At 37.3% G+C, this 15,486-nt stretch overlaps 1 protein-coding gene across 1 annotated transcript in view; it reads right to left on the bottom strand.

The window, feature by feature from the left end:
• The window catches only part of PRKDC (protein kinase, DNA-activated, catalytic subunit), a 217,092-nt gene that overhangs the window by 175,693 nt on the left and 25,913 nt on the right, over nt 1-15,486 (bottom strand). Inside the window, exons 12-21 of the mRNA XM_036338724.1 lie at nt 13,796-13,960; nt 13,158-13,326; nt 12,729-12,778; nt 11,994-12,119; nt 10,324-10,476; nt 7,688-7,803; nt 7,197-7,356; nt 5,904-5,990; nt 5,144-5,263; nt 4,546-4,705 (exon numbers count right to left, since the gene is read on the bottom strand). Of these exons, the coding sequence (XP_036194617.1) occupies nt 4,546-4,705; nt 5,144-5,263; nt 5,904-5,990; nt 7,197-7,356; nt 7,688-7,803; nt 10,324-10,476; nt 11,994-12,119; nt 12,729-12,778; nt 13,158-13,326; nt 13,796-13,960 (1,306 nt within the window). The remainder of the gene's footprint in view (nt 1-4,545; nt 4,706-5,143; nt 5,264-5,903; nt 5,991-7,196; nt 7,357-7,687; nt 7,804-10,323; nt 10,477-11,993; nt 12,120-12,728; nt 12,779-13,157; nt 13,327-13,795; nt 13,961-15,486) is intronic.

The following is a 15,486-nucleotide window of genomic DNA, read 5'->3' as shown; positions in this document are numbered from 1 at the left end:
ACGGGTGGGAGTAATATCTGAGAATTTGAGTTTATGGTCTACTGACCATTTGGTAAACTTCTGTAGAGAGATTCTAGAGATTTCTTCTCTATTGGGCCAGAGATGAAAAAGAGCATTTGTTTTTCAGTGTCTTTTTATTATTATTATTTTGTAGCTCAAATTAGTTAATTTTGTACACAGGGAAAAACAGCTCTTTAATATTTGAACTGCTCAGTGTTTTGTTGGTGTCTTGTGTCTCTTGAGCTATGATCCAAATTGCAGCATTAAAGCTATAAGCTCTGCATTTGCCTGTGTGTCTATTAGCCTGATTTGAGAAAGGCTTTTACTTCGTTCCTTATGTGTCTAATGTTCTCCTATATTTGGAGGGTATTAATACATTAGATTATAAAGTCCCTTAAATTTAAAATCTGTTCTGACTTATTTATACAAATTAATAAATTTACATAAAGTGAATGTTCCTAAGTTTTTCTGAAAATAAGGATACTGCTTATAATGTTGTAAATGAGCCAGAGTTTTAAAAAAATCTTACAGAGACTAGCTCAGAAGCATTTTAGGAATCCATGTTCACATAATTCAGGTACATCTTTGGTACATGAGGCAAGTTTAAAAATCTGGGTTTAAAAAAATATATATATTTTTTCTACCAGTTTTCAGCATAATACAGTATACATTTTATTCTACTTGAGTCTTTTTTTGCTATACTAATTCAGGCTTACTAGGCCAGGAAGTTAACATACTTTTCATAAGCTTCTATTGTGGTATAAAATGTTTAACATAAGATGTATTCTTTTAACTATTTTAAGTATACAATTAAATGGCATTGACAACAGTCACAATGTTGTGCTCACCACTATCCATCTCCAGAATTTTTCATCATCACAAACAGTCCTACATAAGTTTTAAGTTTATGAAAAGTGTTATTAAACTGCTAAATATGTGGTAATTAAACAGAAACAGAAAAAAAACACACTATAAGACTTTCAATTTTTTGTTGAATATTTTCTATTTGAGCCAATGGAATATAATCTCTTTCTAAAATGATTTATTTTGATGCCCAAATTATCCCAAATTTTACCTGTGACATTTCCCCATCATTCCCTGAACAATTCCTTGCTTTCTGGATGTTTCAGAAAATATAATTTTCTAGGTTAAGCTTGTATTTTCCCTGTCAGTCATTTCCCCAAGGAATTCTAATTCCTTTTCATGGAAAATGGTATTTAGAAGCCATGATCTTGACACTAGGTTTGCTCACTACTATTAAGGTATTACTACTCCCAAGCAGGCCCTTTCCATGGATAGAACTAATTCTAGTTCTATATGTGTGTGTTACATATACATACACTTCATGCTTTCATCTCCAATTCTAGTTATTCATCTCCGTGTGTATATGTACATGTACATACACACACACACACACACATATGTAGATATGAACATAGGTAAAAATTATCACCTTTCTCACCCTCCTTGCCTGGACCCCCATATACCAAAAAGCTGCCCCAATATATCAGTGTACCCCACCCTGCTCCAGCTCTGACCCGACACACGCTACTCTCAGGGCTGCCCTCCTCATGCTCCCTGAAAGCACCACTGCAACCTAACACCCACCTTCCTCTACACCACTTAAAGGCCTTAGGACTTCAAGAAGTGGAGAGGGAGAGGACCTCAAACAACTAACTCACACAAAGGGAAAAAGAGTCACTTTGAAACTACAAAAAGATGGAGCAGACACTCGCTAACCACATGGTCACAATGAACATGACTGATAATGGCACCAATTGCTACCATGATGCTGTGAGAAGGACAGAGCATCAGCTCTGAGTGCTTCTGCCAAAAGGCATAACTCGAACCTCATCATGAGAAACATCAGGCAAGCCCACATTAAAAGACATTCTATAAAATAACTGGCCTGTAATATTAAAAAATGTCAATGTCATGAGAACTAAGAAAGACTGAAAACTATCCCACTTTAAAAGAGGCTACAGAGTCATAACAAGTAAATACAACGCATGGTCCTATATTGAAATCTAGACCACAAAAAATACAGCCATAAATATGGCTGTAAAAGAAATTAATGAGACAATGAAAAATTTGCATACGGACTATAGATTAATATATCCATGTTGTTTTTCTTGATTTCAATAATGATACTGTGGTTTTGTAAAAGAATATCCTTGCTCTTAAGAAATATACATTGCAGCATTCAGACATAAATATCCATGATGCCTGCAACTTGAAAAGGGTATATACATATATCTATAGAAAGTGGGGCAAAAGTAGGTTTACAGTTGTGAGTGGATGAAACAGAGTTTATTCTTGTATTATTATTTATTAACTAGAGGCCCAGTGCACAAAATTTATGAAGGGGGGTGGTCCTCAGCCCAGCCTGCGCCCTCTCGCAGTCCGGGACCCCTTGGGGGATGTCCGCCTGCCGGGGGGGATCGGGCCTAAGCCAGCAGTCAGACATCCCTCTCGCAGTCCAGGACCCCTTGCTCCTTACTGCCCGCTGACAGTAGACGCCAGAGAGGCTCCCATCACCGCCGCTGCGCTCACCAGCTGTGAGCCCAGTTTCTGGCTGAGTGGCGCTCCCCCTGTGAGAGCACTGACCACCAGGGGGCAGCTCCTGCATTGAGCATCTGCCCCCTGGTGCTCAGTGTGCATCATAGCAACCAGTCATTCCGCTGGTCATTCCACCTTTCAGTCGATTTGCATATTAGATTTTTATTATATAGGATCATTGTATTATTTTCCACACAAACAACTGTAAACTTACTTTTGCCCAACCATGTACACACACACACACACACACACACACACACACACACACATCACACAATATGTACAGAGAGAAAGTACATGCAATAATAATGTATATGGGACAAAAATCTTAATTGCTGAATTTGGGTAAAGAGTATATGGGAATTCTTTTTACTATTAATGCAAAAGTTCTGGAAGTTTGATAGATCAAATAAAATGTTACTAAAATCGTGGCTGTCTTTAAAATTCTGGATTTTCTTATTATTGAATTTTACTACTCTCTACTTTTCCCTATCTTCTAGTTATTTACAGTTACACATATTTATCAACAGATAAATCCTTTGCTTAAAAGAATCACAATAATTTCATTTCAATAAAGCAAATAAGAGCACCACAGAGATATTTGCTACTAGATGTATTAATTTTTTAACTGAGTCCATTAATTTTTAGTGAGCTACTCAACAAGCAGCGCTCTTTATATAATGTGAATTTAATAAGCCTAAGTAAGCTATAATATTGACTAGTTTGTATTTTTTATCTCTAAGCAATACTTACTACTATCATTTACAGAAATATCTCCCAAAATTGTGAATCACTCTTCATGACTTCTGCATATATATTGAGGTGTTACAAAACCAGACACAGTGAATGAAATTTGTCACACACCGTTCACTTAATGTTTCCAAGCCAACAACATTTAAGTTGATAAGCATAACCAATGGACACAGACACCAGGGGATGAGGACAAGAGCGGGGTGGGGGTGGGGGAGACAATGGAGAGATAAGGCTGCATGGGGCAACCAGGCTGGCAGGGGGGTTAGTGAGGGACCAAAGGACTGAACAAGCAGGCTGCGTGGGGCGACCAGGCTGGCAGGGGGGCTGTGAGGGGCGACCAGGCTGGCATGGGGGGGGGGGGGACTGTTGAGGGTGACCAGGCCAGCAGGGGGCAACCAGGCCAGCAGGGGGGGGCAGTTAGGGGTGACCAGGCAGGCAGGGAGGGGTAGTAAGAGGCAATCAGGCTGGCGGCAGGGGCAGTTAGGGGTGATCAGGCCAGCAAACAGAGGCAGTGAGGGGTGATCAGGCCGGCAGGGGAGGAAGCAGTTAGGGGCGACCAGGCAGGCAGGCAGGTGAGCGATTAGGAGCCATCAGTCCAGGATTGTGAGAGGGATGTGACGGGCCTAAACTGGCAGTCAGACATCCCCCAAGGGGTCCCAGATTGGAGAGGGTGCAGGCTGGGCTGAGGGGACCCCCCCTCCCCGTGCACAAAGTTCATGCACCAAGCCTCTAGTCTATAATAAAAGCATAATATGCTAATTAGACCAGACAGCCGAACAACCTTCCCGACATCAACAACCTTCCAGACGAAGCTGCACCTGCAAGGACCGAGGCAAGATGCTGCAGCTGCGAGGGCTGAGGCAAGCCGCGTAGGCTGTGAGGGCCAAGCCCCTTGCACGAATTTCGTGCATCAGGCCTCTAGTTTTTTATAATGCAGTGAACCAAAAGCTATAAGGAGTTCAAGGTATTTATGATAAGTTCTTGCCCTTGAAGATGTTATAAAGCTTAGCAGAATATAAGTAAATAAAATGAACAATAAGTCTAATGCCTCAGTTATATTTCCCATGTCCCAATTATACTGAAATGAATTGGAGAGATTACAAAAATACCAATCAAACATATTTTGAATACATTGGGTTCATATTTCAGAAATTGCAAAACTACAAATAGTAGTTCTATTATAATTATTACATTGCCCTCTTATTTGATACACGTAATTCTTTTAAACCTTACCTGATAAGGCTGAAGTTTTCAAATACCCATCAAGACTAGGGAGAATGTCCTTATAATAGGGCTGAATCACTTGTTTCCTGATGTAAGCTGACCATTCTTCTAGGGCACGCAGGCCTGCTTCTGCCAGTGGGGGATAGCTCAGGCCCAGTTTAAAAGCCATCTATATGTTAATACAAACATGGTAAACGGAGATGCAGTAATTTAAGATTTAAAGAAAAAAACACCACCAATTAATTATGATTTCTAATAAATAAGCTTTTCAACAGCCAGAATGCAAGACCCTGCAGGAGGTAAGTGGGTACATCCCAGGTCATTATTAGAAAACCCAGCACCACTAGTCTATACGGCTGGTGACATGCTGCAGACTTTCAACACATCCATCTATAAGGGAAGCTCAGAGAGGACAAGACAAGTGTCCCAAGTCCCAAAACTACTAAGTAGCAGAATAGAACTTAAACCAGGGTGTCTGATTAGCAAGCATCTACTGTGACTGCTATGAAAAGACCTTCATATTTCAGAAACTGCGTATTTCAGATATTTCCATGTTTTCTAGGAATTCATATATAGGAAATTGATTTTCTCAGGACAATGCATTTACCTGTAATGCGGGAACGTAGGCTCTAACATCAAGTTCAATGATGTCATGTGGCAGGGATAGAATAAAGGTCAAACAGGAGGCCAAAAGTTCATCTTTGTATTGCTTCATTTTAACTGATACCTAAAAAAGAAAGAAGAGAAAAACCTCAGAGGGAAGGCAGAGGAGGGTGGGTGGGAAGAGATTAACCAATGAACTTGTAATCATATATGCATAACCCATGGACACAGAGAATGAAGCTATGCATATATGGGCCTGAGGAGGTGGGGGGGTGGGAAGGGGCTGGAAGAAGTTAATGGGGGGAAAAGGAGAAGCTATGTAATACTTTCAACAATAAAGATTATTTTTAAAAATCTGAATAGCGCCTATGCTTTGAAATCAACTAAAAAATAGTTACCTATTCTCAAATATGAAAAATGATAATGCAGCCTTTATTTGACATGGCCATGTTCATTTTCAAATAAAGACTGACCTCTAGGAAAAGTTTATTTGAAGTGATTAAATCCCACTATATGGAAAAGCTAAAGAATCTATTAATTTTGAGTTTCCATCACACAAATTATTTTAAGAAAACTCAAGGGACTTTTGAAGCATAATGGTTTGCCCTGTTAGTGTTTCTTAATCCTTTAATCTGGATCTGGATAAAACAAACCAATTTTTAAGTAATTAGATCATTTGTGAACACTAACATTTTTTTAACATACATTCATTTTTTAAAAGCCCATTTTTGAAAAACCCACTGGATAAATCATTTTAAAATTACCTCTTTACCAAATTTTGCAAATAAAGCGAAGCAAGAATACTTTTCTGGGTTCTCAGGTGACTGTTTCTGACTCTTAGGACCAACTCCCTGTTGAATAAAATAGTAAATTAGTACAGTGACAAATAACCAGATATTTCTGTGTCCTAAGCCCAGTAATCCCCCTCCTTTCTTCTGCGAGGTGAACTCATATTCATTTGCCAAGGTTTCATGCAGAAGAGCAGGCAGAGGCCAGTGAGAAACCGCATGAGTGGGAGGTGGATGGCTGGTCAAGAGCCACAGGCTTAGCTAAGTCCACTCCCCTTTCCCCATCTTCCAATACATACACTTATGAGCAATGAGACCTGCTCGTCCTATAATTAACCAGTCAGAATACTCAGGAATGACTTAAGCCTTAGGTGCACTAATCCAATTATGCTCAAACTTCACTAACCATTTGAGTGGCCTGTTAGCACAAACTGCTGAGCGCTGCCCAAGAGTTTCCCATAAGCCTGGAGAGGGCATGAGATGTCCCAAGTAATACTGGGCTGCTGGCGTAGGCCCACACTTTAAGAACCTCTGTTATGGCCAGCTGGTGTGGCGTGGAGGTTGAGCGTCGACCTATGAATCTGGAGCTCAGAGTTTGATTCCAGATCAGGGCACATGCCTGGACTTTGGGCTCGATTCCCAGCCCAGGAAGTGTGCAGGAGGCAGCTGATCAATGATTCTCTCTCATCACTGATGTTTCTATCTCTCTTTCCCTCTCCCTTCCTCTCTGAAATCTATAAAAATATACTATTAAAAAAAAAGAACCTCTGTTATGCCCTAGCCCGTGTGGCTCAATTGGTTAAGTGCCTTCCCAAAAGGTCACTAATTGATTCCCGGTCAGGGTACATGCCCAGGTTGCGGGTTCAATCCCCAGTCGGGGTGTGAGCGGGAAACAACCAATTGATGTTTCTCTCTCACATCGGTGTGTTTTATTTTTCTGTCTCTCTCTCTTCATTTCTCTCTTTAAAAAACAAACAAAAAAACCCCCACAAAATATTAAAATAAAATTTAAAAATCTTCATAAAAAGAACCTCTGTTAATCTAACACAATTAGCCAGGTGCTTGTAAATCAGAACAGAAAATGCTACTAGCTAACTTTTTTAAGTGTCATCCCATTGCCACTCACAGTATCAGTTTCTAAAAATACAGATAATAAAATTAGACTTTAAAGTGCAATATGCTACAATCTCTTATTTTTATAATATTTATACAGACACATGCAATCTAAAAAAACAACAGGTATATTCAATGTCCTGCAAAAACACTTACCTCAAAATATTTTATTTTCTTGGCATTACTCACAGCAATAGAAAGCAATTTGTAGAAACCACTAATGAGTGGCAACCGTATACACTGACATATTAATTCATATGCAAATGAGTATAACCAGGGCTCAAAAAATTCTACATGTTTCTCAGGAAGAATCTCTCTATAAAAACAAATTAAAAGCTTAATTATAAATTTTTATCATACTATTTTTATTCCGCTTTGAAATTATAAGGCACATAATTAAAAAGTCTACGATTCCATTATATAATACTTTTAGGTATATCTAAAATCCTTTTTGTTTCCTACTTGAGGATCTTTTAAATATAAAAATAATAGTACATTTAAAATATTTTAACAATTCATAGAAGCAATTTAGATTTTTAAGTCTTTTGCTATTTTACTTCTTATAGCTACATAATAAATTTTCCTATATTATAGCCAATGACTAACAATTTTCTCTCTTAATAATCAGAATTTTTTAAAAAAAATACCTGCAAAATTCCACCAGGTTAATGAAAGCTGAAAAATCTTTAGGTTTAGCAGGATACAAATTAGCAGCTGGATCTGAAGTCGGGATCACCCAAACACCAGTGGGTTCATTTTCATCCTTAAAAATTGTACCAAAACAAACATTATACCAGTCAATCACACATTCATTCAACATATAACTGACCAACTGACTTCACAGCCAAGGTCTGATGTTATAAGGAAGGAATGCAAAAGTGAGAAAAGTACAGATGAGTCCTCAAAGCTTACAATTTGAGAAAAATGATGGAACTCACAGAAAACACTAAATCTTTTCTTTTAAAAGGATATATGGGAAGTGGTAAAATAAAGTGATAAAAAATTGATATGGCTACAAAAATACAAAGGAAGGAGTATCATTTGTTAAAGGAGCTAGCATTGATGCCATGACAGAGGTAGAATTTCCAAACTTAAAGTTCATAGAAAGCATCAATAATAACGGACGTGGAAGTTTCAAACTAAGAAACAGGAATAATTAACAGTATTAAGTAATAGTAACTGACTATTAAGTTACACACTGAGCTTGTGTTATCAAATTCAGGCTAAAATTATTTCATACATACCAAAGCACAAAAAGCAATAAAACACACACTGGTGTTCCCATCAACCAGCATAAAAATTTCAACATTACAAGCACTATTAAGTCATTGTGACAAATGGCCTTTTCTGTTTTATTATCCTCTGCATATCCTCCCCTGCCGGAAGCCGGTCCATCCTTGCTGCTTGACACAGTCGCTGCAGGAAAGAAACATCTGCACAGCATATGTTTCAAGGGACCTGGCGTATATAGCATACTGTTCTTAATATGTTTGCTCCCCTTGGCGCTGTGTGTTTTAACCAAGATCACCTCTCCGAGAAAGGTTGTTTCCCCAGGTAGGGATTTTTCCCTGAAGTCAGGGAGGGGATGCCTCTCCTAGAAAGGTTGTTTCCCCAGGTAGGAATTTTTCCCTGAAGTCAGGGAGGGGATGAAACTCCTTAACTAAGTGCCAGGCGGGTAGTTAATCACTACAAACAATCATGCTTAAGCTACATAATCTTTACTCCCTGGAATGGAGATAAGAAACGCCCTAACCTTTGTAATAGAAATTGACAGGATTAAAATCAACTGGGATAAATACGGATGTAACAAGACAATAAACAGCAGAACTTCGCTGGAGATCCAGACCAGAACTTGGCTGGAGATCCTGGCTGGAGATCCTGGCTAGGCTGCTGATCAACTGAACGCTGTCTCCGTGTCCTTCCTTCTTCGCCGACTCCGTCTACGCCTTTGGGGACCCCTGGACCTGCTGGGGTTGGACTCCGGCACTCCCCATTATCTCTTACCTAACTTTGCAGCATCACACATATGCACCAACTCTGACAAGCATAATCTAGTTTAAAAAAAAAATCACTGGGCCCACCACAGTGTTTTGTTGCTAAAACTCCTCAAGTAAGAGCAGAGCAACTCCCAGCTAGCAGTCTAAAGCCATGAAAACTGGGTACAGACAACAGTCCTTCCTGACTATGGTCTATATTCTACTATCTTAAGAACACATTTAATACTGTGCACCTGAATTGGGAGTTTCCTTAGCTATAAAGAAGAGGAATACCAGGTTTCCTTATCCTACTGCAAAGTCACCTCTGCACAAAATAGGACTTGACATTTTACTATTGCTAAGGAACAAATAATAAAAGAAGCCAAGCCGAAACCGGTTTGGCTCAGTGGATAGAGCGTCGGCCTACGGACTGAAAGGTCCCAGGTTCGATTCCGGTCAAGGGCATGTACCTGGGTTGCGGGCACATCCCCAGTAGGGGATGTACAGGAGGCAGCTGATCAATGTTTCTCTCTCATCGATGTTTCTAGCTCTCTATCTCTCTCCCTTCCTCTCTGTAAAAAATCAATAAAAATATTTAAAAAAAAAAGAAGCCAAGTACACAACTTTTCACACAAAAATTCTTTTAACATATTAAACACATAAATTACTTACTTTTGAAAAACCTAGTGATAACATTTGCTACACATTAGGCCAGTGGTTGGCAAACTCATTAGTCAACAGAGCCAAATATCAACAGTACAACGACTGAAATTTCTTTTGAGAGCCAAATTTTTTAAACTTAAACTATATAGGTAGGTACATTATTATTAACTTAATTAGGGTACTCCTAAGCTGGCCTTTTGCTAAAAACGTCCTCAATCTGATTGAGGTATGTTCGCTGAGGTCGACCCCTTCCAACTCTCCCATCCACACTTGTCTTGTATTCTTGTTTCGTCTATCAGATAGAAAACTGCGGCTCGCGAGCCACATGCGGCTCTTTGGCCCCTTGAGTGTGGCTCTTCCACAAAATACCGACTTCTGTGCGTGGGCCACGAAGTTTCAATCGCACTGTACGTGCGCACCCGCACGTGGTATTTTGTGGAAGAGCCACACTCAAGGGGCCAAAGAGCCGCATGTGGCTCGCGAGGCACAGTTTGCCAACCACTGCATTAGGCTATTACAAAAGTATCAACAATATATATTAATGTGGAAGAAACCAATTTTCTACACACTCTACAAATGTGCTAGACCTACAAAGACAGTTGGTATAAAAACGATGCGAAATTATTAGTGACAAAAATTCTAACCTCTTGTTCTCCAACATTCTGTTTTTTTAGTGTAAGATCCAATTTGTCAACAATCTTCAAAACAGATTTTACAAATTCATCATATAGCAAGCGATTCAGTCTTTGAAGGGAGGAATTCACAAAGAAAAATGCTTCATCTGCTAAAACAGAATCCTTTAAAAAAATCATAAACAAAATTTTGTCCATATAAGTATCAAAATTAGTACTAAGTATGCATTAAAATATATACAGATGTACATGCACATTTAGGTATTATGAAAAATGCTGTATAAACTGTAACAGACTTATCTGGAAGTTTACAAGCTCAAATTGTAGACACCTTCCTAAATTATTAGGACAATATCATTTTGGTCAGATAATATTATTATCCAGTCATGTAGCAAATACTAGGTACATAGTAATAAATAAGACGATTCAGGCCAATCCTTATCAAAGCATTTCCCCCAATTAATTTGTGTGTTTGTGTGTATACACTTGCATACTATACACACATACCATATGTACATACACACATACATGTATCTAGATAAATATATAACTATCCTCAGAATGGATTTAAAAGCATCATCTATCATTTCTCTAAAAGTGAAACTATTTTACCATTTCAAAAATATAGTCCAATTACTGAGTAAAGACTCAGTCAAATATTCTATGGAACTTAACCTCAAAATATAGGGCTATTTAACATCATATAAGAAAAAAATGTTTTAGGTAAAATTACTAACACTACTATTTTACCTCAATAAGAAAACAACTAAAAACTCCTGAGATTTGTCACAGAATAGAAATCATCTACTGCCAAAAATTGTTTTTTTCTAGTCTGTTAATGCTTTGTCAGTCTGTTAAAATGGTGGCCAGAACCTGGCTTTAAAACATCTGCTAGAAACATATTAGGCAGGAGGCATTACTCTAATCATAGATGATATAAATAATAGCTGTGCAACAATCTCCTTCATACCTATTAAGTCAACTGGATTTATCTTCATCTTTAACAAATAAGAAAAGAACAGCTCTATTATATTTTTGGTTGGATCTATTAGAAAGAAAAACAGCATCAACTACATTACACTAATACTTAGAGCTAAAACATGAACTCAGTAATTAATTTTAAATGAGTTCTCTATAATTTAGCTCCTTTTTTTTTTTTTTTTTTTTTTTAGAGGAAGAAAGCCCGGTTTATTCTCTAGCGGCTTCAGCTTCCAGGCAATCCTGCTGTGGTGGTGGTGGCAATGGCAGTGGTGGCTAACCAGGCACTCAAAACTCCAGAGGAGAGCCCTATCTCACCAGAGAAACTGTGCGGGAATAGTCACATTGGGTTTTTCCTCTCTCGATCCTCTTACTACTTGACCTGGAAGCAAAGGTAGCTAGCCCATTCCTTCCTTTGGCCTTTAATTTGCAGACAGATTAAAAGCTTCTGATCACTTTTTTTTTCTGAAATATTCTTCCACTGCACTGACCAATAATTTTGTTCCTTTTAATTTACTTTTTTCTAGTTTCGTTTTATCCTAACTTACACTGTTTTGATTTTTTATTACTTGTAGTACTTTCTAAATAAATGACTAAAAGTCGGAAAAATATAATTCTGAAATAAATAATTATTAAGTATATAAACTATGCACATAATACAGAGGAACAAGGGTATTTTATGACTTTAAAGTTGTCATTTTTACCATTATCTGGTCACAGCTCAGAAGATTTCTAAAAAGATCCAAATAGTCTTTGTATGTGGGTACTTTCCATTTGCCAGTTCTAACTTCCCCTGATGCACGATGGTCTTCCAATTCAGACTCAGCACCCTGGACAGGAAGACATCACACCAATATTTACTAATGAAGTCACAAAGTAAGCATTGCTGCCAGAACTTTCTGATTTTCATAATTTTCTAAGCTAAATCAGCTACCAGTAGGAGACTATAGTATGATTGAAGAAGATAATACATTATGAAAGCATAATAAAAAAGCAAGCTGAAAACAGGATTCTTTTCACTGGGACTAAAAGAGTGATGTGCTAATATTTCAAAAACAATATCCATGGGATGTGTTATAAGGCATTTACCTCACTTTCTTATACAGGCCTATCTCTCATCTCATCCTGTAACTTCAAGTTAAGTAAGATGTGTTCCAGAATACACCTAAGTATTTTGTCCTAAAATTTCAAGAGAAAAAAACATTCCCTATTTGTAAAAAGTTGTATATAACAGTAAATACGTTTAAGGATATTTCATAACTTAGGAGTTTATTCGCCTGAAAAAAATATAGAGCTTTTAATCCTAACTTTCCAAATTGTACAGTATGGCTAATAACTAAAAAGGCCACTTTTATATATTACAGACTACAAAGTCCAGAAACATTTCTAACTTTCAGAGACAAAGTTCTAATTTTCAAAACATTAGATTCAGAATTTACCTTTTGAAGGATCACTGCTTTAGAACATATTCTGATTAAACTCTGATGCACTGAAAAAAAGAAAACAAAAACAAAAATGAAGTAAACAATGAAAAATACAACCAAACAACAAAAATGATAGTCATTCTTTTTATTAACATAACTTTACTTCTCAATTTTTTTCTCTAGGTTTGTTAAAATCTTTAATTTAACAAACTTAGAGTTTGTTAAATCTGTACTATTCAGATTCAGAAGCACAAGGAAGAGAAAAATAAAGATTCAAAAAAAGCACAGAAAAAAGAGATTTTGGTCCACCAAAATATATGGAGTTCTCCAAAAGATATCAAAAGATACAAAAGAATTTGGCAACCTGATGTTCTTCATCTATATCATAAAACATGTTAAGTGTTCATTATTCATTATGAAAACAAAAGTGAATTCCAAACTCACCCACAGTATTAATGCAATTCCAGAGAACTGGTCCTTTTTCTGCTAAGGCTAGGAAAACTTTCACTATGGCTTTACAACATACCAACTGCATTTTTGGACTATACTGTGGGAAACTGTCTATCTGCACCACCATGAGATGTTCCAGAACTGAAGTATACACCTCAGGGACCTATTAGAAATGGAGAGCAAACTAAAAGTTAGGGAAGGAAATGAATAAATATGGGAATAACACAAATATTCAAATTAATTACAACCCATTAGACACTATTAGATCAATAAAAAACCTGGTTTGTTATCTACATCTACTAATAAATTTAACATTTATTATTGTGTATACATTTTTAAAAATCAGAGAAAAACTGTCTGAATGATACTTAAAATGAAATTCTATCCCAAGCAGTGATCTTAATTAACCTTTAGAAAGGCAGAAAGAGTAACAAATAATTTTTCCTGCTGTGGGTAACAAAAAGTCAAGTTTCATGACTATAATTCCACTGACACAAAATACTAATTAAAAAATGTCACCCTGATCATAATGGGGCCTATACTGAGTGCATACTGTTCATACAATTCCATCAAGTTATTGAAGAACTGAGATTAAATAAGTTATGCTCAGTTTAAGTAATTATTCCACTTACTGTATCCAGGTAAAGCAAGACACTTGCAATAGACTGGAGGAAGCTTGGCATCTGGTAAATGTGGTCCTCAATAGTGTCCATCTGGGTGAGGAACAGCTGTTTGCAGCGTTGAATGAGCTCTACATACATGAAGTCAACATCTTTTGCATTTATGACCTTGCAAGGCTTTAGGAAAGGTAAATAGAAATCTTTATCAATCTTATCAATATCAAAATAATGATATTTAAGGTGTCTTATTACACCATGATTATAAACTAAATATTAAAAAGCTTTTTAATGGAGAATAGAGATATAAAATACAGTATATCTTACAAAAATGTTTTAAATAATCTGTAAATACATTCTAAATAAGTTTTCATACACAAAGCATCTAGATTTTCAACTATATTCTAGACCAGTGATGGCGAACCTTTTGAGCTCGGCGTGTCAGCATTTTGAAAAACCCTAACTTAACTCTGGAGCCGTGTCACATATAGAAATTTCTTGATATTTGCAACCATAGTAAAACAAAGATTTATATTTTTGATATTTATTTTATATATTTAAATGCCATTTAACAAAGAAAAATCAATCAAAAAAATGAGTTCGCGTGTCACCTCTGACACGCGTGTCATAGGTTCGCCAACACTGTTCTAGACACTGTTTCGATAGTAGGTATCAAAGACAAAAAAGATGCAGTCCCAGTCCCCATGAGGCTAGTCACCCAGAAGAGACTGACAACTACATTCAAATTTGGAATACACAACTACTCCACACCAAACACTGTAAGCCATCTTTATAACTCACAGATCTGATAATGCTACTACCCAGCTTCAGATTTTCCAAAGGCTTCTTTAGCCTTCAGATCTAGCCCAGCCTCCTTTAGGATCTGACTAGTTTCTCCTTTAGAGCCCTCTCTCCTGCCTTCCTCGTCTATCATGCTCTAGTTACACTGTGAACACATCTAACTACTTTGAACAAGTTGAAGTTGGTTAGACCACAGTGTATGAAGTTCAGTTCAAAATTCCATGCTCTCATTTACCGCTGAGGCGTCTTATATATTGTTTCTTCTGCCCTAAGTATTTTAAAGGAGCTAACAGAGACAAATGGAAGCAAATGAGGAAGTATCAGGATGAAATGAATAGTGATAGTTGGAATACACAACTACCGAAACTAGCCGAAACTGGTTTGGCTCAGTGGATAGAGCATCGGCCTGCGGACTGAAAGGTCCCAGGTTCGATTCCAGTCAAGGGCATGTACCTGAGTTCTGGGCACATCCCCGGTGGGGGATGTGCAGGAGGCGGCTGATCGATGTTTCTCTCTCATCGATATTTCTGACTCTCTCTTTCTCTCCCTTCCTCTCTGTAAAAAATCAATAAAATATATTTTTAAAAAAAGAAAAAAAAAGAAAAAGGACCTCTCATTCTCTGAAATAAGGGAGTAGATACTGAAGATAATCTGTAGAAAGAGAGGTAGCAAGTGATTTTTTCCATAAAAGAGAAGTCACAGAGATCCATTAAGAGGGAAATAACTATGGCTATTCTCATTATTCTTATATATAGCTCCTTCTGTCATTAGAATTTCTATTTTTAAAATGTTGAGTCCCATCAACTACAATTTTACTTCATAAATAAGAGGCAGCATAGCACAGTGGAAATACATGCTGTTTCTAGTCTTCACACCTAAATTTATGTCTTGGTTTTGTCAATTAT

Source organism: Myotis myotis, unplaced genomic scaffold, assembly GCF_014108235.1.
Source record: "Myotis myotis isolate mMyoMyo1 unplaced genomic scaffold, mMyoMyo1.p scaffold_m19_p_16, whole genome shotgun sequence".
Lineage (NCBI taxonomy): Eukaryota > Metazoa > Chordata > Mammalia > Chiroptera > Vespertilionidae > Myotis > Myotis myotis.
This window is presented reverse-complemented; position numbering and strand designations above follow the sequence as displayed.